The sequence below is a fragment of the Marmota marmota genome, unplaced genomic scaffold (assembly GCF_001458135.2).
Source record: "Marmota marmota marmota unplaced genomic scaffold, marMar, whole genome shotgun sequence".
Lineage (NCBI taxonomy): Eukaryota > Metazoa > Chordata > Mammalia > Rodentia > Sciuridae > Marmota > Marmota marmota.
The window spans coordinates 19905144-19932341 of record NW_026000153.1 but is presented as its reverse complement, the minus strand read 5'-3'; the positions used below and the strand labels follow the sequence as shown (position 1 = coordinate 19932341).

At 44.4% G+C, this 27198-nt stretch overlaps 2 protein-coding genes across 4 annotated transcripts; both read left to right on the top strand.

Annotated features, from left to right (window-relative positions):
• Positions 1-11776: 11776 nt before the first annotated feature.
• Positions 11777-14825, top strand: Tmed4 (transmembrane p24 trafficking protein 4). Of its 2 annotated transcripts, none has more exons than XM_015490272.2 (5): positions 11777-11980; positions 12170-12270; positions 12439-12564; positions 12738-12884; positions 14600-14825. In XM_015490272.2, exons 1-5 carry the CDS (start codon positions 11821-11823, stop codon positions 14747-14749), a joined length of 684 nt encoding a protein of 227 aa, XP_015345758.1. In that variant the 5' UTR covers positions 11777-11820; the 3' UTR covers positions 14750-14825. The 2 variants fall into 2 exon arrangements, with proteins under 2 accessions (XP_015345758.1, XP_015345759.1); XM_015490273.2 differs by having other exon boundaries at positions 11851-12058.
• A 1728-nt stretch (positions 14826-16553) lies between these two features.
• Ddx56 (DEAD-box helicase 56) lies at positions 16554-26904 on the top strand. 2 transcript variants are annotated; one of them, XM_015490271.2, is made up of 14 exons: positions 16562-17561; positions 17664-17825; positions 18351-18511; positions 18640-18810; positions 18926-19016; positions 19771-20015; positions 20325-20444; positions 21480-21593; positions 21713-21807; positions 22368-22441; positions 22585-22674; positions 24575-24680; positions 26239-26312; positions 26642-26904. In XM_015490271.2, the coding sequence occupies exons 1-14, from the start codon at positions 17502-17504 to the stop codon at positions 26717-26719; spliced, it is 1641 nt and encodes a 546-aa protein (XP_015345757.1). In that variant the 5' UTR covers positions 16562-17501; the 3' UTR covers positions 26720-26904. The 2 variants fall into 2 exon arrangements, 1 of the variants encoding a protein (XP_015345757.1); XR_007341739.1 differs by lacking the exon at positions 26642-26904 and having other exon boundaries at positions 16554-17561; positions 22274-22441; positions 26239-26318.
• Positions 26905-27198: the final 294 nt, after the last annotated feature.

Below are 27198 nucleotides of genomic sequence, written 5' to 3'. Positions count from 1 at the left end.
CCAGGTGACTTTGAGAACATTTAAAAAAAATATTTTTGACACAGGTGAACTTGAACTGGCCTAGTTCTCTCCCTGTTCTCACTTATAGTTTTCAAGAATAACTGTAGAATGTGCTGAGAATGCAACAACCTGAGATAGGAGGGAAAAGAGCCTCGGCTGTGTTCCAGTCCTCCCTAGAAACAGGACGTCCTTCAATGCTTAGCCAAGTGGGTCATGTGGCTCACAAGTTATAAACCCTTGGGGCAGACTGCTTTCTGGCCTCCTTCAGCTGCAATGCAAGTGGGACAAGTATAGACAAGATTCAGTCTGCCCCAGATGGTTTTCCTGAGCCTTGGTGGACCTTGCCCCAAAGACACAGCTTCTGTTGTCACTTGGTGCCTCTCTGTAAATAATAAACCTGTTTCATGTAAGTTATTTCTGGAATTTTTTTGCCTCATTGGGTTCAGGCAAGTAGTAAAGGAGCCCCCCAAGATGCAGTGAGCTGATGTAACCAGTGCATAGTGGGTCTGCTCCACATCAGCACCCTTGTGTCCATGGGATAAATCCCTCTGGATCATCATGTGTAATCATCTTACCATGCTGTTGGATTTTATTTACTACTACTTTGTTGAGGATTATTATAAATACATCCTTAAGAATATTGATCTTTCCTTTCTTGTGGTATCCCTATGTGGCTTTAGTGTCAGGGTAATGCTGGTCACATAGAATGAGTTAGGAAGTGCCCCGCTCTTCTATTTGTTGGAAGAGTTGAAGGATTGATATTTAATTCCTCTTTAAATGTTTTGTCAAACTCACCAGTTAAGCTGTTACGGCATGGATGTAGTTTGTCCCCCAGAGTTTCAGAGCTTGGTCCTCTGGGTCACAAAATTGGGAGGAAGGACTTTAAGAGGGAGGTCCATAGATCATCTGTGGGCACTGCCCTCAGAAGGAATTTTGGCACATTCCTCTCTTTCTGGCTTCCTGCTTGGAGATGTGATCTTTCTCTCACATGAGCTCTCACCATTGTGACACCATCCATGTCCTCAGTAGAGCCAGACAGAGGTAGTGCTAGGGCCATGAACTTCTAGAATTGTGAGCTAAATGAGCCTCTTTTTAAAATTTATAGCAATGAAAAATGGACTAATTAAGAAACCATTCCTGGACTTGTATTTATTGTCATGTTAGGTAATTTATGTGTTTCTAGGAATTTGTATATTTCATCTAAATTATTTACTTTGTTAGTGTACAATTATTCATAGTATTTTCTTTTTTTTTTTTTAGTTTTCTGTCCTTTTTTTTTTTTTTTCTGTACAGCGGATTGAACCCAGGGGTACTCTACCACTAAGCTACATCCCTAGCCCACCCCCAACCCTTTTTATTTTTTGAGATGGTCTTGTTAAATTACTGAGGCTGGATTTGAACTTGAAATCCTCCTGCCTCAGCCTCCCAAGCAGCTGGGATTACAGGTGTGTGCCACCATACCTGGCCATCTTTTTTATTTCTGTAAGGTTGGTAATGCTTCTACTTTCATATTTTATAGTTATTTTTGTTTTCTATTTTATTAGTCTAACTAGAGCTTGACAATTTTGTTGATCTTTTCAAAGAACTGGCTTGTTTTTCTACTCTGTATTTATCTCTATTTAATCTATTTCCTTCCTTCTGCTATTTTGGGGTGCTGTTTGTTCTTTTTAATTTTTTAAATTTTTAGTTATTCAAGGTATTGACTTGATACATTTCTTTTTTTTTTAAAGAGAGAGAGAGAGAGAGAGAGAGAGTTTTTTAATATTTATTTTTCAGTTCTCGGCATCTTTGTTTGTATGTGGCGCTGAGGATCGAACCCGGGCCGCACGCATGCCAGGCGAGCGCGCTACCACTTGAGCCACATCCCCAGCCCAATACATTTCTTTTTCAAATGTAGACATTTACAATTCTAGATTTTCCTTCAAGAACTATGTTCCTTATGTCCTATAACTTTTTGTCAGGGTACTCTTTCATTTAAGTATGCATTCTGGGAAGATTGCTTGAGTCCAGGAGTATGAGGTCAGCCTGGGTAACATAGAAGATCCCATCTCAAAAAATAACATAAAAATAAATAAGGTTACATTCTTGGTTCTGGGTATAGCTCAGGGGTAAAGTATGTGCTTAGTATACATGAGGCCCTTGGTTTGATTCCTAGCACCACAAAGAAAAAAAGAAAAGAAAAGGGTACAATCTGCATTAATTCCACAACATTTTTCTTGGAGTCGGGGGGTACCAGGGATTGAAACCCAAGGGTGCTTTACCACTGAGCCACATCCCCAGCCCTTTTTTATATTTTATTTAGAGACAGAGTCTCACTGAGTTGATTAAGCCCTCACCAAGTTACTGAGGCTGGCTTTGAACTCATGATCCTCCTGCTTCAGCCTCCCAAGTCGCAGGCATTACAGGTATGTGCCATTGCACTTGACTTAATTCCGAAAATATTTACACCAGTTTAATTTTAGGTGCTGGGGGCACAGAGATGAACACAAGAGACAGGCCGGGCTGGTACTCTAATGGAGCTGACATCTTAGGATAAACAAGATAGCAATTGATGGTTTGAAATCCAAAAAGCAGGATACTGTGATAATGAATGGCAGTAGCACTGCTTTATTTCTTCATTTTTATTTCATTAAATATGCAATATAGTCACACAGTTCAGAGATCTAAAACATATTTAAAGGTCTTATTTACAAAGACTCCCATCTGGGTAACCATCTGCCTCATCCTTTGCTGCCCTGATAAGACTCCTTCCCTGCTGAGATTGTCTTTATTTGATGGATCGTGCCACAATCAGGTATCCTGAAGTGAGAGCAGAAGTAGAGGGAGTTGAGGGGCTTGGGTAGAGGCCATTTACTAACCAAGACTACAGCATTTCTACATTTTAATGAGCACAATCAGCTGAGTATGGTGGTATACAATTGTAATCCCAGCAACACAGGAGGCTGAAGCAAAGGGATCATAAATTTAAGGTCAGCCTCAGCAACTTAATGAGACCCTGTCTCAAGATAAAAAAAATTAAAAGGGGCTGGAAATACAACTCAGTGGTAGAACATCTCTGGATTCAATTCCCAGTACCACTCAAAAAAAAAAAAATCAGCACAACCATACCAGTTAAATATTCATGTTAGCTATAAATAGTCAATTGGCTTCTTAAGTTTTTTGTTTTTGTTTTTTTTTTTTTTTGCTGGGGATTGAATCCAGGGCCTTGTGCATATGAAGCAAGCACTCTACCAACTGAGCTATGTCCCTAGCCCTTAAATATTCTTTCATTGTTTTTTCATGTAAGTACGAACACTAAAGACAGTTTTTTATGTCTGTGCCTTGCTTTTTAAAAAATACTATTATTGTTGTTGTTAATGTTATTTTGCAGTACTAGGAATTGAAACCAGAGCCTCATACAAGCTGGGCAAGTGCTCTACCACTGAGCTACACACCCAGTTCTTTTTAAAAAAAAAAAAATTAAATTTTTATTTAGTTGCAGATGGACACAATATCTTTATTTATTTTTATGTGGTACTGAGGATTGATCCCAGTGCCTCACACGTGCGAGGCAGGCACTCCACCACTGAGCTAGAGCACCAGCCCCACTTCTTTTGATTTTTTTTTTTATTTTGAAACAGAATCTTGCTAAACTGCCTAGGCTGGCCTCAGACTTGCAATCCTCCTGCCTTAGCTTCCCAAGTAGCTGGAAATATAGGTGCCGCAGTCTGGCTGTGCACAATTCAGGAGCCACTTGTCAAAAGAAACGAACTTTATTTTTAGAACACACACACCACACCACACAGCTCTTCAGGAATTCCCTCAGAGCCCAACTACCAACACCGGCTTCCCACAAGCCTCTCAACCCCACCCCCCAACTCCTCCTGCTCTTTAGGCCAATTGGCTGGGTCAGGTGGGCTGAGCCAAAAAAAGTCCCCCAATGAGCAGCTCCGAGGTCTGAAAGGGCGGGGAAACAGCCCAATGAGCATCACCACAGAGGAGCCAATCAGTTGGCAGCTAGAAGTTTGCTGGCAGCTGGAAGTTTGCTGGGGCCCCTTGGCCGTGGCTCTCAACATATGGGCATGTGCCATTGCATCTGGCTTGTGTCTTGCTTTTACGCTTTACAATGTTATTGGAAATTTTTGTATGTCAGATCATAGACAGAATCCTCACTTTTTTTTCCAGCTGCATAACTGCATTGTGTGTTTTGGGTGGGGTAGTTCGTTTGTATTCCATGTGGTATTGCCTGGGGAAACTCTTCTGGGTCTGGAGAATCACAGTTGCTTCACTCCAATGACTTGTCCAATTATGTGGGCTATACCTCATGTTAGCTGGATTCTGAGAATGAAAATGGAACCTGCAAGGTTTCTTATGGCCTGTGTCCCAGAAGCTATACAGCTTCTCACCAACTCATTGAATTGAACAGAGCAATCCACATTTATGTATAAGTGGGTGGGGAACAGAATGCAATTCTCAGTGTGTGTTAATAGGAATTGGAGGAATTGTTGGAAGTAGCCTTCACAATCTGGCACATCAGGATCCAAAAAAAATTCACATGTCTTATTTGGTATTGCACATCTTTGGTCTCTTTTAAGCTAGTATGTTTCCCCACTGTCCTCCTTTCTCTCTCTCTCTCTCTCTCTCTCTCTCTCTCTCTCTTTGGAGGGGGCAGTTACCAGAGATTGAACCCAGGGGCACTTAACCACTGAACCCCAGCCCCCTTATTCTTACTTAGAGACAGAGTCTCACTTAGTTGCTTAGGGCCTCACTATGTTGCTGAAGCTGGCTTTGAACTTGGGGTCCTCCTGCCTCAGCCTCCTGAGCCACTGGGATTATAAGTGTGCACCACCACATAAACCCCCTTTCTTTTCTTGCCTTTAGTTTTTGAATAGTTAAGTTTAATTATTCCATATTCTGGATTTGCTTTCTTGTTTCTTCTAACTCTGTTCTCTGTCTCCTGAATTTCCTATAAACTTCAAGATCGGACAAAAAACCTGCTTAGATTCACATTAAGCATTATTTGTGAGGGGCTGGGGTTGTGGCTCAGTGGTAGAATGCTCACCTAGCACGTGTGAGGCCCTGTGTTCAATCCTTAACACCACATAAAGATAAATAAAATAAAAAGGTATTATGTCTAACTACAACTAAAAAATAAATACTAGGGGCTGGGGATGTGGCTCAAGCGGTAGCGCGTTCGCCTGGCATGCATGCAGCCCAGGTTCGATCCTCAGCACCACATACAAACAAAGATGTTGTGTCCGCCGAAAACTAAAAAATAAATATTAAAAAATTCTCTCTCTCTCTCTTTAAAAAAAAAACTAAAAAAAAAAATACTAAAATTTTTAAAAAAACATTATTTGTGAAAAATACCTTGTTATTTCTTGATGATTCTTATGTTATGGAGCCATCATGTCTTGCTAGGACAGGATAATTTTTTAAAGAGTCCTTAAAATGGTGTGAAAGACCACTTTACCCTCCCACTCCCATCTATGACCTGTTTCCTCCAACTTTCTCCCTTACTCTCCTGGTGCACTAGCTGCCTTTTCTTCCCTCTACTCACCAGACACAGGCTAGCCTTTGCTCAGGTGACTTGCCCCTCCCTAGGGATCTCTCACACCTTCTCATCAACACCTTACCTGATCACTTGATCTAAAACTGTACTCTTGTCATCTCTGGAACTCCCTTAGTTTCCTGTAAACTGCTGTGACAGATTACCACAAACATGGCAGATTAAAACAGACAACATTCTCTCACAGTTCTGTAGGACAGAATCAAGGTGTGGACAGGGCCACACTCTCTTCAGAGGTTCCAGGAAAGATTTTGATCCTTGTCTCTTCCAGTTTCTGGTGGCTCCAGGTATTCCTTAACTTATGGAAGTATCACTCCACTGTCTGCCTCCATGGTCACCATAACTTCTTTTCTCTGTCTCTCCCTTTTTACTTTAAAATTTTTATTATAGTAAAAAATACATAACATAAAATTTATTGTCTTAACCATTTTAAGTGTACAGTTTAGTATTGTCTATTCACACTGTTATGAAACAGATCTCCAGAACTTTTTCATCTTGCAGATCTGCAAGTTTGCATCCATTAAGCAACTTCTGATTTCCACTACCTTATAACCCTAGTAACCACAATTCTACTTTCTGCTTCTCTGATTTTGACTAAATACCTCATATAAAGGGAACCACATAGTATTTGTCTTTCTGTTGTCCTTAAGATTCTCATCTATTGTAGCATAGATGAGAACTTCATGCCTTTTTATAAATGAGTAATTTTCCATTGTGTGTGTGCCACACACGAGTGCGCACGCAAGGTTGGAGGGGAAAGAACTGTCGAGATAAAAATAAGGCAATGAAGAGAAAAGGTGGGTAACTGCTTAAATCGTGACCCTCATAAGATATGTCCTATGAATCCCAGGTGTGAATGTATGTGTGTGTGTGTGTGTATATACACACACACACACACACACATACATACACACACACACACACATGCTCTCACACAATTTTGTTTATCCATTCATCCATCAATGGTCATTTACATTGCTTACACCTCTTGGCTGTTGTGAATAATGCTGCTGTGAAAATAGGAGGTCTTTTGTCCTATCTTGCAGTTTATAGGAAATTCAGAAGACAGGACAAAGAAGAACCAAGAAGGCAAATCCAGAATATGAAATAATTGTTCTTAACACTTCAAAAACTAAAGGCAAGAAGAGAAAGGGGAAAAGTGGGGAAATCTACTAGCTTAAAAGAGACCAAAGATGTGCAATATCAATAAGACAGGTGAATTTTATTGGACCTTAATGTGATAGTTTGTGAAGATCACTCTCATATCTTTCAGATCCTGATTTCAATTTCTTTGAATATGTGCCCAGAAGCGAGATTCCGGGATTATATAGTAGTTCTATTTTTAATTTTCTAACACTTGTTATTTTCTGTTTTTGTTTTAATTTTTAAAATAGTAACTATCATAATGAGTGTAAGGTGTTTTGTGTGCTTTGTAAGCATACTTGAGGTGGGATTTAAGGCTCAGCTAGTTAGTCAAGGATTATCACATTTCAAAATCCTTAGCTTAAAGCAGAGTCCTTTTTCTCCAAGTAAGGTCACTTTCAAAAGTTCCAGGGATTTATTCATTGACATATCTTGTAGGAGAGGGGGTGAGACACCATTTAACCTATCAGCCCCCCTCTCTTCCCTGCTTTATTATTCTCTTTGACAGTTATCTCCAGTTAACCTGCTGTATATTTACTTTGTTTTCTGGCAGACAATAATTGAGATAAAACCATGAGAACAAGGATATTTGTGTTTTGTTAACATTGTTTTCCCCTTAGAAGAGCATATGCCACCAAATGGCTGTACACCACATATCAGTTGAACGAGCAACGAAAGGGATGGCCAGTTAAAACAAAGAGCCTAGATAAACACTGGCAGAAATTTCCCTAACACCTTTGAGTGGAAAATTTATGGATCTGGTGGTTCTGGGGATTTAGATTATCTAAAGTAAATTCTTTTTTGGTGGGGGGTACCAGGTATTAAACCCAGGGGTGCTTAACTACTGAGCCACACCCCCAGCCCTTTTATTTTGAGACAGGGTCTTGCCAAGTTAATCAGGACCCCACTGAGTTGCTAAGGCTGGCTTTGAACCCATGGTCCTCCTGCCTTAGCTTCCTGAGCTACTGGGATTATAGGCATGTGCCACCATGTCTGGCCTAAAGTAAATTTTCTACAGTAAGGAAGAACGGAATCTCTTGAAGATTATCCATCAGGCCAGATGCAGTGGCACATACCTGTAATCCCAGCAGTTGAGGAGGTTAAAGCAGGAGGATCCCAAGTTCAAAGCCAGACTTAGCAACTTAGTGAGATCCTGAGCAACTTGGTGAGAACCTGTCTTTAAAAAAAAAAAAAAAAAAGTGTCTCCATCAGGATAAATTTCAGGATACTCTTTAAGAAAAAGTACAACGTTACTGATAAAAATACCATTTTTCGGGCTGGGGATGTGGCTCAAGCAGTAGCGCGCTCGCCTGGCATGCGTGCGGCCCGGGTTCAATCCTCAGCACCACATACAAACAATGATGTTGTGTCCGCCAAAAACTGAAAAATAAATATTAAAATTCTCTCTTCTCACTAAAAAAAAAAATAAACAAATAAAATAAAAATGCCATTTTTCACTAAAGTGCAGAAATGGTTATTTTGTGTCTAAGGAAAATGTATAAAGTGGAAAGTAAGAAAGGCCCTAAGACTACTAGAATTGTGTCAAAAGAAAAAAGCACCCGAATGTTTGGTTTGGTTTGGTTTTTTTATATTTATTTTTTAGTTGTAGTTGGACATAATACCTTTATTTTATTTATTTTTATGTGGTGCTGAGGATGGAACCCAGGGCCTCACACATGATAGGTGAGCGCTCTATTGCTGAGCCACAACCCCAGCCCCACCTGAATGTGTTTTGTTTTTATATATTTTTTAGTTGTAGATGGACAAATACCTTTATTTTGCTTATTTATTTTTATGTGGTGCTGAGGATTGAGCCTAGGGGCCCCCACTGGCTAGGCAAGTGCTTTACCGCTGAGCCACAACCTCAGCCCCATGAATGTTTTTTTTTTTTTTTTTTTTTAATTTTTTTTAGTTGTTGATGGGCCTTTATTTTATTTATTTATATGCAATGCTGAGAATCAAAGTCAGTGCCTCACACATGCTAGGCAAGTGCTCTACCACCGAGCTACAACCCCAGCCCTACCTGAATGTCTGATGAGACAATATAAACATTTTAAAAAGGACAATGACTATGATGGGTTAAAACAAATCAGATATTTGGGCTGGATCTGTAGCTCAATGGTGGAGTGCTTGCCTGGCATGTGTGATGCACTGGGTTTGATCCTTAGCACCGCATAAAAATAAAATAAAGGCATGTTATCCATCTACAACTAAAAACTATCAGATAGTTTAAAAATTTGTACATTTATGATAATACTGCACCTTCTCCTGGGAAAAAAACACATTGGTTACAGTTACAGGTTGCTGGGGATTGAACCCCAGGGGTGCTTAACCACTGAGCCACATCCCATCCCTTTATTCTTTTTAAATTTGAGACAGGGTCTCGCTAAATTGTTGAGGTTAGCTTTGAACTTGGGATCCTCCTTCCTCAGCCTCCTGAGCTACTGGATTATGGGCGAGGCCACCACATGCAGTGACTCATTTAATGGCATGAACAACAACAACAACAACAAAAAGATCACAGGCATGCTTAGCAGTGCCCAGCTGTGCTAATGCTATTTTTTAAAGTCTTTATCTGGGGCTGGGATGTAGCTCAGTGGCAAAGAGTCTGCCTTGCATTCACAAAGCCCTGGGTTCGACCCCCAGTTCCAAAAAAGACAAAAAAAAAGAACCCCACCAAAAAAAAAATAAGATTAAAAAAAAAAAAAACCCTTTAAAAAAAATAAAAAATAAATAAAGTCTTTATCTGTTGGAGAAATATACTGAAGTATTTATAGGTGAAATATGGTCCTTGTCCCAGGTATCAATCCAATAACAAGGATGAGGTTTTGAGAAAAAAATAAATTTTATTGATTTGCTATCAAGAGAAGGCAAAGGATTCATGTCACAAAGGCTGCCTGTCATTCTAATTGCTAGGGGGAAACAAAGGGCTTTAAAAAGGGGGATACAAGAGCTGTTTTCCAAGTAACTTTATCAGTAGATCTAATTAATGTTCAACTTACATCCATATGAGTGCTCTTATACCAGTTTCCAGGTCTGGACTCTTTTATTCTTGTGGGTAGTGAGCATAACTCAGTTTAGAACAGGAAGAATGTTAACTTTACCTCCCCCTTAATTAAGGAAGGGAAGAAGAAAGAAAAAAACATCAATTTTCAAATAAACCACCAGTGATTGAGCAGCAAGGTTTATAGTAAAAGCATGAAGTGGACTTTCCTTACAAGAAAGGCACCCCTGTTACAGGATTTGCTATAATATAATTCAGAGGGAAAATGCCCAGATAGATGATACAAGGAAGGCAAAAAATTGTTGTTGAAGCTAAATAATCAGTATATGAAAGTTCATTGTCACTAATCTACTTGTGTGAAAATTCTCTTTGTAAAACAAAGTGCCAACCTTCCTTGTGCCCAATAAGTAACTTCCTGATTTTTCATTTTCCTCTGTATACAAGCAGGATGTTCTGTCATTCCACAGGAACCTACTCATTCCAATTACTTCTCTTTTCCTGTTTTCTTAATCCAGATTTTCAGGGCCATCTTGCACCTTCCTCCACCCCCACCCCCATCCCCAGAACAAGGCAGGATGCTGTGAAATGAGCTGGCAAGAATTCACCTGGTTCTTCCTCTCTGCCCTCTTCCTCTTCTTTCTCTCCTCTCTGCCTCTCCTTTTCTTCTCCTTCAGGCAGCCCCCCAATAAACCAAAGCTTGCAAGCTCTCTGCCTTCTTCCTCTCTGCCCTGTTCCTTTTCTTTTTCTCCTCTCTCTGCTCTCTTTCTCTCTGCTCTCCTCCTCTCCTCTCTCTGCTCTCTGCCTCTCCATTTCTTCCTCTTCGGGAAGCCCCCCAATAAAATCTCTTGGTTGAAAAAAAAAAAAAAAAGAATTCACCTGGAGGTCAAGTAACTTAAGCCTGGAGAGTGTACCCACCGGAAAGGCTGAATGCTGGTTTACACCATGCTTTGTTGTGTATTCCATCAGAGAAAAGATAAGCTAAGTGCTAATATCTAAAAGCCAGGAGATTTTCATGTCACAGCCAAACGTGCAGTTTCTTACTGTAGGGAGACTCACAGGACTTTGAGAGTGTCTGCTCAGTCTCATTTTTTTCCTTGCACCGGCTCCACTGAGCCACATCCTAAGTACTTTATTATTATTAGTAGTATTAGTATTGTTGTTATTATTATTATTTTATTTTGAGACAGGGTCTCGCTAAATTGCTTAGGGCCTAGTTAAGTGGCTGAGGCTATGTATTGAATTTGCAATCCTCCTGCATCAGCCTCCCCAGTCTCTGGGATCACAGACATGCGCCACCTCCTTGGCTGCTCAGTCACATTCTTAAGAGGTGAATCGGTGGCGGCAAAAACACCAGTTACACCAAGAAAGACATCCCGGGATCTTGCCTTTTTGGTATAGATGGCACGGAGAGCCCACAATCGGGAACAACCCACGCCCGAATGAAACCATGGGAGTCACCTGGCTAGTTTGGGCGCTGTCCCACGTCCCCACCGAGCCCCAGGACCCATAAGAACCCCACTCAGGCACCCTCTTCCACTCCATCAGGGTGGGACAGCAGATAGGAACAGAGAGCAATGCAGAGAGGGGGTACTCTGCAGAGACAGTCGCGCTTTCTTGCCGTGTGGGAGGTGAGGAGGTTCGGGTAGCCTGGCGCGGTGGCGCACGTTTGTAAATCCCAGTACTTCCAGCAGGCTGAGGCAAGAGGATCGCAAATTCAAAGCCAGCCTCAGCAACTTAGCGAGGCCCTGTCTCTAAATAAAATCAAAAAGGGCTGAGGATGTAACTCAGTGGTTAAGCGCCCCTCGGTTCAATTCTTCCAACCAAAAAAAGAGAGAAAGTTTGGAGAGATTGTCCAATCTAGACGGCGGGCAGGAGCCACCGCGCAGGCGCTTTTTAGCTGGGGCTGAGAGGCACAAATTGTGTCCCGCCGACGGAGTTAGATGGAATTGCGCAGGCGCAGAGCGGTAAGCGTCCCTAAGGGTACCGAGGACAGAAAGGGGACGGAGGAATAGAAGATGGACGTCGCTGCGCAGGCGCTCTCTGTCTCGCTGTGTGGCGTCGCCTGGGCCGCGCGCAAGCGCAGAGTGATCCGCAAACGTGCGCACGCGCGCGGGTATCAGGCAAGATGGCAGGTGTCGTGGGTAGGGGCCTGCCGGCTATGGGGCGACCGGCGTTGCTGTTGCTCGTGGTGTGTGCTGCTGGCGCCCAGGGGCTCTACTTCCACATCGGCGAGACGGAGAAGCGTTGCTTCATCGAGGAGATCCCCGACGAGACCATGGTCATCGGTCAGGCGGGCTGAGGGTGGAGAGGCCCTTTGTTTTCGCCCGGCCCTCGGAAGTGCCCCTCCTCCCGAGCTTGGCCAGGTCATACCCCCAGACCTGGCCTGTGGGTGCCCCGAGGACGCCAGGCCCCCTGCCCAGCGCCCCGGGCCGCACGTCTGGGGGCCAGGTCATGACTGTGTGTATGCCCTGCAGGCAACTATCGAACCCAGATGTGGGACAAGCAGAAGGAGGTTTTCCTTCCCTCGACCCCTGGCCTGGGCATGCATGTGGAGGTGAAGGACCCCGACGGTAAGGTAAGGTCACCGCTAGCAGGGCTTTTAGCGGCGTCAGTCGTACGTTCATCAGCGTTCCGGGGGGGATGTAAGGCGCCTCCTTGGTCCTGAATCAAGGTCCTAGGGCAAAGGAGCTTGCCCCTTGAGAAGTCACGGTAGAGATTGGACTTTCATTGATCCATGTTGCAGGTGGTACTGTCCCGACAGTATGGCTCCGAGGGCCGTTTCACGTTCACCTCCCACACCCCCGGTGAACATCAGATTTGTCTGCACTCCAATTCCACTAGAATGGCCCTCTTCGCCGGTGGCAAACTGGTAAGAAGATTTCTGATCTGTTCCCATAGTCGTTTGTGACACTGTTGCACCGTTAGAGTTGGGAATACAGATGTTACCCTCCTGCCACAGCCATGGACAAGAGTGGGTCCCATAGCCTGGAACACAAATGGTTTTGAGGCCCCACCACTCAGACACCCTGTGTTCCCTTGTAGCGTGTGCACCTAGACATCCAGGTCGGGGAGCATGCCAACAACTACCCTGAGATTGCAGCTAAGGATAAGCTGACGGAACTGCAGCTCCGTGCTCGCCAGTTGCTTGATCAAGTGGAACAGATCCAGAAGGAGCAGGATTACCAGAGGGTAAGGGCCTTTTGTACTTGGAGATTATATCTACTGGAAGTTTCTGCTTTCTCTACTTGGGAGATCAACTCTTCTGAGAATGGAATGGAGGGTATCAGTCTAGATAGCTTCCCAGGTTGTTTTCACTTTTTTTGTTGTTGTTAGTGCTGGGGTTTGAACCCAGGGTCTCACCTGCACGTTAGGCAAGCACTTTGCCACTGAGCCACACCCTCTTCATTTTTTAAATTGTGATAAAATACACATAATGTAAAACATCATTTTAATTGTTTCTAAGTGTGTAGCTCCATGGCATTGAGTAGATTCACATTGGCTAGGTGTGGTGGCACATGCCTATAATCCCAGCTAATTGGGAAGCCATGGCAAGAGGCTCACAAGTTCATGGACAATCTGGGCAACTTGGCAAGACCCTGTCTCAAAAAATAAAAAGGGCTGAGGATGTAGCTCAGTGTTAAGACACCCCTGGGTTCAGTCCTTGTACCACCAAAAAATAGATTCATATTGTTGTGCAACCATCACCACAATCCATCTCCAGAACTCTCATGAGTTAGTATTTAATAGATTTTCACCTTCCAAAACAGAAGATCTGTACCTATTAAATACTAACTCAGGCTGGGGATATAGCTCAGTTGCTAGAGTTTGCCTTGCATGCACAAGGCTCTGGGTTCAAACCCCAGCACCACCAAAAAACCAAACAAAAAACAAACTACCCATTTCCCTCCCCAGTTCCTGTTCTATTTTGTCTATGCTTCTGATTGTTCTAATTCAAATAAGGGGAATCATAGCGAATTTTTCCTTTTGTGACTGTCTTATAAGATCTCTAAGGTTCAGATATGTTGTAGCATTGTCAGAATTTCTTTCCTTCTTAAGCTTTAATAATATTCAATTGCATATATGACCCAATTTTGCTTTTTTGGGAGGGGGTGTGGTACTAGGGATTGAACCCAGGGCTTCACATGTGCTCGGCAAGTACTCAACTACTGAGTTCCATCCCCAGCCCTTTTTAGTTTAACAGGGTCTCAATAAGTTACCCATGCTGGCCTTGAGTTTGTGATCCTCCTGCCTCAGTTTTCTGAGTCGCTAGGATTAATGGCATATGCCACCCTTGCCTGGGTCCCATTTGCTTTAGTTGCCTTTTTAATTTTTTGATACCAGGGATTGAACCCAGCCATGCTTTACCACTAAGCCACATCCCACCCACCCACCCTTTTTGGGGCTGGGTACCAGGTATTGAACTCAGGGGCACTTGGCCACTGAGCCATATCCCCAGTCCTATTTTGTATTGTATTTAGAGATAGGGTCTCACTGAGTTGCTTAGCACATTGCCCTTGCTGAGGCTGGTTTTGAACTTGTTATCCTCCTGTCTCAGCTTCCTGAGATGCTGGGATTACAGGCTTGTGCCACTGAGCCCGGCTTCCCCAGCTCCTTTTTTAAAAATATATTTTATTTAAGGTCAAGATCTTGCTGAGTAGCTTAGGACCTTGTAAAAGGAGCATGATTTCAGTCCCAGCAGAGATGCTTGTGGAGGCGACAGCACTGTTCCTTCCTTGAGACAGTTTTTATGTTTGGGGAGACTGTGGCACCCCTAAAGGAATCACAGGTGATATTCCAGAAGGTATTTGGTCCTGGAATTAAGCAGTCACTCACACGGAGGGACCTCACAATTTTCAGGATAATTTCTCCTGCTCATTTAACCTTGTGCCTGTTACCCCATGCAGTATCGTGAAGAACGCTTCCGTCTGACCAGTGAGAGTACCAACCAGAGGGTCCTGTGGTGGTCCATCGCTCAGACAGTCATCCTTATCCTTACTGGCATTTGGCAGATGCGTCATCTCAAGAGCTTCTTTGAGGCCAAGAAGCTGGTGTAGTGTCCTCTCTGTATGACCCTTTGTACTTTAGTTCTTTGGTACTTTCTCCAACCAATCCCTTAACCACCTGGATTTTGAGGGGGAAAAAAAATGCAAAAGAATAGGACATGTTNCAAGTGGAGAACATTTCAGCAAGGACATGTGAGGAAACTTATGTACTTGGTTTCTTAGCCCCTGAATCATAAATTTGAACAGCTAATGATGCCCTTCTTCTGTATAAAAACTTTATTATTAGTTGCCCATTCCTGACATTTTATTTCATAATTTTATTATAAATATATTTGGAATATTATTTATTAAATTACTTTATTTGACCTACAGAACTAAATTCTTCCCTTGTTATTTCTCTTTGTGTCCCACACTATTCAATAGTTATTTAGTTTTATTCTTTAAAAAAATATGTAATTTATAAAAATTTTTTAATTTTTTTTTTTCAGTTGTCAATGGATCTTTTTATTTTATTTATTTATATGTAGTGCTGAGGATCGAACTCAGAGCCTGACACATGCCAAGCAAGCTCTCTACCTCTAAGCCACAATTCCAGCCCCTCTATTGGGTTTTCATTTTAAGAATTCTAGTTTGCAAAGAGGTGGCAAAGAAATGAAAAAAAAAAATTGACATAATCTAATTCTGGGTGCCACATAATATAGTCCAGTGAAAATTCTTCAGATTTTTAAAATAGCTTTTCAGTTTCCATGTTAGAATTAACACAAGGGAACTTGCAATCCTCCTGCCTCAGTCTCCTGAGCCACTGGGATTACAGGCATGTGCCACCGCACCTGACCCTTCTCTCCTATTTTACCAGGAAAAAGAAAGTGTGGGTTGGGGAGCACACATTCTTAACATTCACTGTTATCCTAGCCTGGTTCCCCTTATGTTAAGCAGTACCTATCTTCATCATTTGGTCTCAGCCTCGGTACTTGTGATACATAAACTATTCTCAACAACCTGTTGTCTCTGGTATTCAAATGTTGGATCAGGGGAGCTGGATGCACAGAATAACCCTGGAAGCTCAAGGTAAACTCCTGGGAAACGCTAAGATCCAATTTGATTTATCAGGTTTGTATTTGGGTGTAATGGTAGGCAGAATAATGGCCCCCCAAATGTGTCTATGTCCTAGTTCTAGAAATCTGTGACAGTTAACCTATCAATTAAGGTTGTCAATCAGATGATTTTAAAATAGTAAGATTATCCTGGGCCATTTGGGTGAACCTAATATGAACACAAAGGTCTGATGACTTGTAAATAATCCATCCCTGTCCACTTGGACAGTTTGTCTTGTCACCCCATTTCCATCTACAAAGCCAACACTAGTGGGTTGAGTCCTAGAATCTTATCTGCAGCTTACCTCTTCTATTTTTATTTATTTTTGGTACCGGGGAGTGAAGCCAGGGGCACTTCACTCCCCCACTTTTTTTTTTTTTAGGTGTAGATAGACACAACACAATGCCTTTATTTTTATGGGTGCTGAGGATGGAACCCGGGTCCCGCACTGCTAGGTGAGCGCTCTACCTCTGAGCCACAATCCCAGCCCCTCACCCTTTTTTGAAAAATTGATTAAGGGTCTGGGGTTGTGGCTCAGAGGTAGAGCATTTGCCTGGCATGCATGAGGCACTGGGTTCAATCCTCAGCACCACATAAAAATAAAGATATTGGGTCCACCTATAACTAAAAAAATAAGGAACTTTTTAAATTGTAGATGGACACAATACCTTTATTTATTTTTACGTGGTGCTGAGGATCAAACCCACTGCCTCATGTGCTAGGCAAGCGCTCTACCACTGAGCTACAACCCCTGCCTCCCATCCCTTTTAAAAATAGAGACAGGGTCTCACTAAATTGCCTAGAGCCTTGCTAAATTGTTGAGGCTGGCTCTGAACTCGTGGCTCGGCCTCCTCAGCTACTGGAATTACACGCATGCACTACCAGGCCCGGCTTCTCTTACACCATTTTTTGTCGTTACCGGGGACTGAACTCGGGGGGCACTCGATCACTCAACCACAGCCACAGCCCCATTTTGTATTTTACAGAGGGTCACTGAGTTGCTTAGCGCTTGGCTAAATTGCTGAGGCTGGCTTCAACTCGAGATCCTTCTGCCTCGGCCTCCCGAGCCGCTGGGATTACAGGCGTGAGCCACCCCGCCAGGCCTCTCCCACTTTTAAAGCTTGTGGTAAGGCTTCTTGTATTTGTTTCCTACTGCTGCTGTAACAAATTATCACAAATGGAGTGGCTTTAAACAACAAACGTTATCTTGATATCTCTGAAGGTCAAAAGTCCGATACCTTGATTTTAACCCTGTGAAACTAGTGGTAAACTAGTGATCCATAGAACTGTAATCTATCAAGAGCCTGACGACAGCCAGGTCTGGGATCTCCAGACCACCGCCCTTCCCCTGAGCGCTACTGCAGTGATCTGCCCACAGCGCGTCAAATGGCCTCAGTGGCTCCGCGAAGACTGCTGCGCCACACTAAGGCTGGATTCTAACAGCACCCAACCGGAGAAAGTCCCGCTAACGCTATTCCTGAAAGTCGCGGGAGCTAGAAAGTGCAGAAAAAAATCCGGGTGAGCGTTTGCGTCGCGAGCAACCAGCAGCCCTACTTCTGACCTCCCCCGAACACCGGAAACCTGAGAGACGGGACTTCCGGAAAGTGGCGGTTTCTCTGAGCTTGATTGGTTGTTGCTTTGAGTCGCCCCGCCCGTGTCCTTGCTTTCTTCCTGCTGCGCGTGCTCGTTGTCAGTCCCGAACCACGCCATGGCGGACCCAGAGTCCTTGGGCTTTGAACACATGGGCCTGGATCCCCGGCTCTTGCAGGTACCAGGGAGGGCTGGGGACCCGAGAATCCGGCTTAAGGGCTCTCAGGGCACGCCACTGCCCTCCGCACCGCTTGAACCGCACTCTTCGTCTGTCTCTCAGGCTGTCGCCGATCTGGGATGGTCGCGACCTACGTTGATTCAAGAAAAGGCTATCCCGCTAGCCCTAGAGGGGAAAGACCTCCTGGCCCGGGCCCGCACTGGTTCCGGGAAGACAGCTGCTTATGCTATTCCGATGCTACAGCTGCTGCTCCACAGGAAGGCGGTGGGTAGTCAGAGGCCGGACGGGAGGCTGGGAAGGGAGGTCCCAGTTTGTACGAGGTTTTCTCTTGGATCATAGAATCAGTCGGGTCCCATTGTGGCAAACGTTCTGGGTTGGGCTTTAGGTTACCTGGATCCTAATCCAGGACGTGCTCCTCTACCATCAGCTTGGTGTAATCTTGAAATAACATTACAGTCACTTTCTTTCCTTCCTCAATGAAAAGGGGCCAGGCACATCTTCTACTTGCAGAGTTATTGTGAGAGTACAGGTTCATACCTAGCGTTCATAACTTCATAACACACAGTAACTTCATTACACACTAAGGAAGTTATTTTCTTCTGTCAGCACCCAGGGAAAGCCCTCCATTTTATTTTCTGAGGTGGGCAGAATGAGGGGATGATCAGAACACAGGTTGTTGTATGGGCAGGATTGTGGTTGGACCAGATTGCTGGAAAAGATAAAGAAAAGCATTGGTTGGATCCATTGATATTCACTGCTGGCTTTAACCTGTAATTTATGGTCTTACAGACAGGTCCTGTGGTGGAACAGGCTGTAAGGGGAGTTGTCCTTGTTCCTACCAAGGAGCTAGCACGGCAAGCTCAGTCCATGATTCAGCAGCTGTCTGCCTACTGTTCTCGGGATGTGCGGGTGGCCAACGTCTCAGCTGCTGAAGACTCAGCTTCTCAGCGGTGAGTGAAAGGGAATGAAGCTACACAAAGATGTAGGATGGGTTTGTGTGTAGTAGGAGAAAGCACAGGTCCAGGGTGAAGTTCCAGCTGCCAAGTTCTTCTTGATACCCATTTCTTACCACCTGTAGAGCTGTACTGATGGAGAAGCCAGATGTAGTGGTGGGGACCCCATCCCGTATATTAAGCCACTTGCAACAAGACAACTTGAAACTGCGTGACTCCCTGGAGCTGCTGGTGGTGGATGAGGCTGATCTTATTTTTTCCTTTGGCTTTGAGGAAGAACTGAAGAGTCTACTCTGGTGAGGAAGAAATGGTGATGGTGGTGGTAGTGGTGTAGTTTCCTAGTGGAAATGTCTTTGAGACCACATTTAGAGATCCTTGGAGTAGGAGCCTGACTAGGTTTTTTTCTTTTAGTCACTTGCCCCGGATTTACCAGGCTTTTCTCATGTCAGCTACATTTAATGAGGATATACAAGCATTAAAGGAACTGGTACTACATAATCCGGTAAGGGATGCTGTGGGAATATCTGGAGCTGTAGACATGGGAACACTTGGAGGATTTGATGCTCCTTCTGAGGTCCTTTGGTGTTTTGGGTGGGACCATTGTCATTGGATATGTCATTCCTGGTCTGAGGCACTGAAAGACAGTCATCTAAAATTTACTAACATTGTGCTGGGGTTGTGGCTCAGTGGTAGAGTGCTTGCCTAGCATGTGTGAGGCACTGGGTTCAATTCTCAGCATTGCATATAAATAAATAAAGGTCCATTGACATTTAAAATATTTTAAAATAAAAATCACAATATATTTCTGGGTGTCCCAGTTCAAACTATACTTTGTCTAAAAGCCTAAGGAAGGTTCCTTCCTTATACCCTGCCCCCACTATCTGCTTTGAGTGGCAAAGCCAAAATTCTAAGGCCAAAGCTTTCAATGTTATATTTTACCTTTCAGAAGATCTGAATTTTACCCTTCAGAAGACCTGTTGCTGTAGGCTTTCCATACTCGCTATTGTAATTTATCAATGTATTTCTCTTTGTCCTATGCATCATGTGCTTTGTGGATTGTTTATTTTTTCCCCCCTTTCTGTATATCCCAAAGTTAGGGCACTTGAGTTTTTAGATTGCAAAACTACAGGAATTTTAGCATGCCAGAAATCCTTAAACATATCCATGCCCTGCACTAAAATGATGCTTTTGTTGGTGAGTTAGTAGCCATAGAATATCTGTTTTTCGTCCTTACTACAGGCCTTTTCTCTCCTCAGGTTACCCTCAAGTTACAAGAGTCTCAGCTTCCAGGATCAGACCAGTTACAGCAGTTTCAGGTAGTCTGTGAGACTGAAGAAGACAAATTCTTGCTGCTGTATGCTCTGCTCAAGCTATCATTGATTCGGGGCAAGTCCCTGCTCTTTGTCAATACTCTAGAGCGGAGTTACCGGCTCCGTCTGTTCCTAGAGCAGTTCAGCATCCCCACCTGCGTACTCAATGGAGAACTTCCCCTGCGCTCCAGGTTTGTCATGGCCCATGTCTTGGTGGAAATAAGTTGAAGATAGGGATGGAAAAGGAAACCAACTGATGTTTATGTTTCTTGAGTATAATAGTGGGGCTAGGCCTGAGCTTGACTGGTAGTTATTTCTGACAACTCTGGAATACTTACTGTTACTCCATTTTCATCTGAGGAAATTGAGGTACAAAGATTAAGGAGAAAGAGATTGAGAGGAGGACAAAATAGGAAAGGGCAGTCGTTATGATGATGGCCAGGGATGGGAGTGGGCCTCTCACACACCCTGCTGGGCTGATCCCATCTCTTGGTCTACAGGTGCCACATCATCTCACAGTTCAACCAAGGCTTCTATGACTGTGTCATAGCAACAGATGCTGAAGTCCTGGGGGCCCCAGCCAAGGGCAAGCGGCAGGGACGAGGGTCCAAAGGAAACAAGTGAGTTTGCATTTCTTTTCTGACCTCTTCTTCAGAGGTGCCTGTTTTTCAGCTTTTTGGAAGACTGAAGCTAAGAGTACACAGAGCAGGATGCCAGACATTCCAGATGTTTGGTAGCATATCGCAGAGAGCTCCACTGGCCCTTGCTTAGCTACTTGAGTATGGAGAAGGGGAGTGTTTTAGCCAGCTTTTTTTTTTTCCACTGTGACCAAAAGACCTAATCAGAAAAATTTAGGGAAGAAAAGTTTATTTGGGGCTCATGGTTTTAGAGGTCTCAGTCCATAGAGAGCCAGCTCCATTCTTTGGAGCAGAACCACATGACAGAAGAGTGTGGTAGGTGAAAGCAGCTGGGAACATGGCACCCAGGAAGCAGAGAGAGAAAGCTTCTCTCTTCAGGGACAAAATGCATACCCAAAGGCATAACCCTAATGACCCATCTTTTCTAGCCACACCCTATTTTGCCTATAGTTACCATCCAGTCAGTCCTATCAGGGAATTAATGTATAAATTATGTTGACTCATATCCAATCATTTCACCTCTACACCTTCTTGCATTGTCTCTCTCATGAGCTCTTGAAGGACACTTCATATCAAAATCGTAACAAGGAATAAAGGGCACCAAGGGTCAGACTGGGCTTGGGAAATTGGCATGTGCTATCCTACAGGGGAGACAGCCAGCCTGAAGTGCATGTGGCTGCGTCTTACAGGGTGTATGTTTTTAAGGGAAAAACGGAAGTCCCCTAGTCTGTCCACCTGAAGAGTGAATTGTTCCAGAGGTAGTTCTCAATTCACTCTGTGGGGCAGAGAGTTCTGTCATTGCCCCAAAACTGAGGTCAGGGCAAGAGTTTGACCACATTTCAAAGCTTTAGCCTGATCCACAAGGCCACAACTCCTGAAATAGTTCTGATGTAGAATAGTCTTGCATATACCAGGGTCTTATGGTCTTTAGGTTTTGCTTAGAGGGGGTTTTTTTGGCTTAAGCTTGAGAATGCCCTCCCAGAGATGGGTCTGGCTGACATTGGGTTATTTTCACAGGGCCTCTGATCCAGAGTCAGGTGTGGCCCGGGGCATAGACTTCCACCATGTGTCTGCTGTGCTCAACTTTGATCTCCCCTCCACCCCGGAGGCCTACATCCATCGAGCTGGCAGGTAGGGAGGAATGTGGTGGGCCTAGCATCTAGGTGATGGGCATGCTGAAGGACTTGGGGTGGGCTGGATAGAGCTTAAATGTCAGAGATACATTTCAGCTAGGTCATCTCCCCTTGCAGGACAGCGCGAGCCAACAACCCAGGCATAGTTTTGACATTTGTGCTACCCACAGAGCAGTCACACTTGGGCAAGATAGAGGAACTTCTCTGTGGAGGTAAGAGTCCTGACTCCTATTGGTATGGGCCTGGGTGAGGACCAGGCTTCTCCCACAACAAACTCATAATAGTGACAATAGGCAGCCTCCACTGTTCATCCTCATCCTATGCTGTGTGACAGATGCTATCTCCCTTTACAAATGAGTAAATATGTCCATTCAAAGTCAGGTTTACTAACAAATTAAAAACAAAATCACATTTACTGTCTGCCTCATGACTGGTGAGTGATTTGATGTACTGCTCTGACAGCTCATTCCAAGGTACTAACTGTGCCTGGACTGCAGTCCATGACCATCGTTGTGGGGGCCTTGTGCCCAGAGCAACTTTGGAAGAGGAAGGGAGAGTGGGCAGTGGGTCCTGGAACTGAGGGATGTGATGGCACACAGGACTTAGGAATATACACTCCTGTCCATACCATCACTAGGCTGCCCATGAAACAATGAAATTGTGTGTTTGGCCTCTCAGGGATCAGCCTCACCTCAGGGAGAAGGAGTAGGAAACTTCCAGTGAAGACCTTAAATGGATTCTGTCCTGAGTCCCTTTGCTGTCTCTTCCCCAGAGGGCGAGGCCCCGGTCCTGCTTCCCTACCAGTTCCGAATGGAGGAGATCGAGGGTTTCCGCTATCGATGCAGGGTGAGCTGGACACTGGGGAGAGGATGGGGAGTGGCTGGGGCGGGCTATGATTGTGATAACAGGGATGACACCTATGGATGCGTATCCAGGTGTGAGAAGGACTTGGGAAATCTCACCATCTGATCACCAATGTCTGCCTACAGGATGCCATGCGCTCAGTCACTAAGCAGTCCATTCGGGAGGCAAGACTAAAGGAGATTAAGGAGGAACTTCTGCATTCAGAGAAACTTAAGGTAAGGATAGGGTGGGCAAACTTAGGAGAGTGCTTTGGATGCTGAGCTCTGAGTGGTGAGAATCAGAGAACCGGGCTGTGTGTTGGCATTTGGTAGGGAGAGGAAAACTGGCCAAGAGATTTTGAAAGGAGCCAACCATTTTGTTGGGAAGACAAATGGCACAACCTCATGTGGGCACTCAGTGTTTATTAGGATTTCAAGTTCTGTTCCTCTGGGCATATTAGTGAATGTGTATATTCCCATTCATCACATTATTTTTAGGGAGTCAGAAGATGGAAGGAGCCCCAGAGTTGACTCCAGGGGGCTTACCAAATTAATGAAAGTGCAGCCTCAGCTGAAGCTCACACAGACATAAGAAACAATGAGGAGGCTATTTGTGTATACCTAGGAATACTCTGTAAAATGATGCTAACTGAAAGAAAGCAGCACAGGGTGCTGCTGTGTGGTCAGAGAGGAGTAAGAGTGAACATGTAATGGACTCTTTGTCCACGTGCTAGGACTCAGGTGAATTCATGGAACTAGCAATAGTAGCTGCCTCTGGGCAGGGAGGGTGATGCAAACAAAAATGGTAGGGAAACTTTTTTCACTGTGTCATCTCTTATGCCTTATAAATTTTAAAACACATGGGTATATTGTCCTTTAAAAAGCTCTATTTGTTATAAACATTGATGTGGCTGTGTCCCTGTAGTATGTTGTTTTTAAGTTCTTTGGGTATAGACCAAGGAGAGGGATAGCTGGTCAAATGGTGGTTCCATTCCCAGTTTTCCAAGGAATCTCCATACTGTTTTCCATATTGGCTGCCCCAATTTGCAGTCCCACCAGCAATGTATGAGTGTACCTTTTCCCCCATATCCTCTCCAACACTTAGTGTTGTCTTCATAATAGCTGCCATTCTGACAGGAGTAGGATGAAATCTTAGAGTAGTTTGATTGGAACCAACCTAGATGCCCTTCAGTAGATGAATGGATTAAAAAAATGTGGCATATATACACATGGAATATTACTCAGCAGTAAAAGAATAAAATCATGGCATTTTCAGGTAAATTGATGGCATTGGAGAAGATAATGAAGTTAGCCAATCCCAAAAAAATGCTGAATGTTTTCTCTGATATAAGGAGTCTGATTTATAGTAGGGTAGGGAAGGGAAGCATGGGAGAAATAGACGAACTCTAGATAGGGCAGAGGGGTGGGAGGGGAAGGGAGGGGGCAGGGGGTTAGAAATGATGGTGGAATGTGATGAACATTATTATCCAAAGTACATGTATGAAGATACGAATTGGTGTGAATATACTTTATATACCACCAGAGATATGAAAAAATGTGCTCTATATGTGTAATATGAATTGTAATGCATTCTGCTGTCACGTATAAAAAGAAAATCAATAAAAAATTTAAAAAATTTAAAGTTATAAAATATTACATTAAAATTATCAACTATAAAAAAAATCCATTTGGGGGGTTATGGCTCAGCAGTAGAGCACTCGCCTAGCGCATTTGAGTCCCTGGGTTCCATCCTCAGCAACACATAAAAATAAATAGATAGATAGATAACAAAGGTTTAAAAAAAACTCCATTTGGCCAGGTATGGTGGCATGCTTGTGCTCCCAGCTACTCAGGAGTCTGAGGTAGGAAGATTGCTTGATCCCAGGAGTTCAGGAGCAGCGTGGACAATATAGCAAGACACAGACTCCAACAAACAAACAAAAAAAATTGGCTGGTAGTAGAGTGCTTTCCTAATGTGTACAGTGCTCTGGGTCTGATTCTCAAAACTCCCCACCCCCGCAAAAATAAATTAAAAAACAAACCTCAGAACCTCAATGCTAAGTGAAAGAAAGTCACAAAGTCTGCAAAGTCACAAAAAAAAGATACTAACTCCGCCAAACTCTCTGCCCACTGTCAGACATACTTTGAAGACAATCCCAGGGATCTCCAGCTGCTGCGACATGACCTGCCCTTGCACCCTGCAGTCGTGAAACCTCACCTGGGCCATGTACCTGACTACTTGGGTGAGTGTCACTGAGGGATCGGGAGGCGGTGGGCTGGGGGACATGGCAGGGGTTCTTCTGCCATTGTGTGACAGCTCCTATGCTCGGTGCTGAGGAAGCTTGTGGGACAGGCAAGTAACAGGACGTAGAGACCCAGGTAGCACATCGTGTATCCACACAAACAAGTACACAGTATGTGTTCACACATGTAGACTTGCCCACTTCACCCCATAGGGTGTACTGTCTCCTTTGTGGAGATAAGAAAACAGGTAGTGCAGAGATGATGGCAGATCTAAGATTTGAGCCAGGCAGTCTTGCAGAGCAGGGTGGAATGACAGAATGAGCTAGTAGTTGGTTGAATGGCTTTGTGTGCTGAAGAGAGTGAGCAGGTTTCGGGGAACATCCTGGGTGGGAGGCAAATCTTCCTATGCTGGAGCAGACTCTGGATTGTCAGGCACTGAAGTAATGGCTTGGACACCTGTGGAGTGTCTAGGTAAGAGCAGATGACAGGGAGATAGACACTGCAGGGCAGAAACAGGAATGGGGAGCAGCCATTCATCCTGGCTGACCCTTCTCATCTCACATAAGCTTCTATTGTCCATGTGTGTATTTTTGATAATGAGAGTATATTATATGCTTAAATTGGGTTTAAGAAGAGTGGCAAGGATGTGCCATGGGCAACGAATATAGGCCCTCCCCATGCATGGGCTCTGGTCTGCCTGAACTGAAGCAAACTGGCAGGTGTGATGTGATATTCCTGCCTTGGAAGTGGAAAGGCCTGAATGGTGGGAAAGGAAGGGCCTAGGAGAGATGGGAGCATGGAGATGCTAGAGGGAGGGATAGAAGCCAGGCTTCCAAGGGATAGTGAGCTGGAGGAGACTCCAGCTGTGGTCTGAAATGCCAGGAGGGGAGGCCAGAGCTTTGACCTAAGGGGCCTGGTAGGAGCAAAGTCACTCACCAAGAGGATGTGGCCAGGAGTCCAGAAGCCAGGGGAAAGTGGAAGGAATCAGTTGTGGCCTGTCTCGGGGGAGGAGGCCAGGGTAGTGGGTATGAGGGCAGGGTCAAGGTCAGGTATGGGGACGGAAGCAGTAGGGGCTGGTGAATTTGTAGTAAGGGACATATGTGAAGAAATTGTCCAGCCTTTTTAATTTTGGCTCAGTTTTTCTTGACATTATTTTCCTTCCTCCTCCTTCCCACATACTAAGCACATATTCTACCATTGAGTTATACCCTAGCCCCTATTTTTCTTTCTTGTTACATGTTCATTGCAATAAATTTAAATACTATTTAAGAGTGATTTAGACAGTGAAAGTCTAAGGTGCTAACGTTCTCTGACCCAGTGCATATGCGATAATGAATAGTTGTAGACTCTTACTTGGATCGGAATTAAAGAATATGCTACAGAGTTTGCGGGGGAGGCAATGCTGAGAAAGGGGGTAGGATAATACTGGGAAAGCTGGAGGGAGGACCAAGAGCCTCTCAGAGTAATGGAACCATATTTCATGGGGTGGGGGTGGCTGTGGAGGCTGGTGTTTGTGGGTTGGGTGAGGATTCTGCTGAAGACCTGCTTCTTTTCCAGTCCCTCCTGCTCTTCGTGACCTAGTACGCCCTCACAAGAAGCGGAAGAAGCTGTCCTCCTGTAGGAAGGCTAAGGTATGTGCCCTGAGGGCTGCGGGTCAGCAACAGGACCCTTGCTCCACCTTGCCCCTTTGTTGTCACCAGGACATACAGATGCCTTGCCCTCAGGATGAGGAGAGTGCTCCCAAAAACTGGAGTGTGAGCTGGGGTTACCTCCCTGACTGTCACAGGCCCTGCTCTCTATCCTCAGTTGTCCTTTTTCCTCACAGTATCCATAGCAGCTTGCATTATCATTGGCTTATGGCTGACAGGGTTCTTACCAAGTACCAGCACTGTCCATTTTGTGTCTGTGTTTGGATGATTGGTCTGATTCCTCCAACTAACTTGCTACTTTGCCCATGTAGAAAGTGAAGACCCAGAACCCACTGCACAACTTCAAGCACAGAGGAAGGAAATCCAGACCAACAGCCATGCCCTCCTGAGATTGCCTGGGCCTGAGTTCGAAGTGGATTGGGCTTCCTTGCCTGGATGGAGTGGGTTTCCCACACTTCATGTGCGCACACTCCTGTGCTTGCTAACTGGATAGACTGAACTCTGGGGAGGCTCTGGACCCTCCAGATCTGCCAAGCTGCCATTTGCCCCTTAATAGAATAACAGTTCCAGCTGCCTCGGGTTGTGCCTCTGGGTATGTGGGAAGGGACTATTTCCCAAAACCTTGGAAGATGGGAAACTTCAGAAGGTGGTGGTGCCTAGCTGCTGCTGCATGCAGTGCCTCATATGACCAGCAGATGTCAGTTGTGCAAAGCCAACTGCTAAGAAAAGCCTGTCCTGGTCCAGTTGGTTCAGCATGGGGCTAGGCCGGCCTAGAGCCTCTGCCCTGCTGCTGCAACCTTACCATGTGGTTCAGGCTGATAGATGTACCTGCAACCTAGGAGACAGAGTTTCCTTACCACAAGCCTTG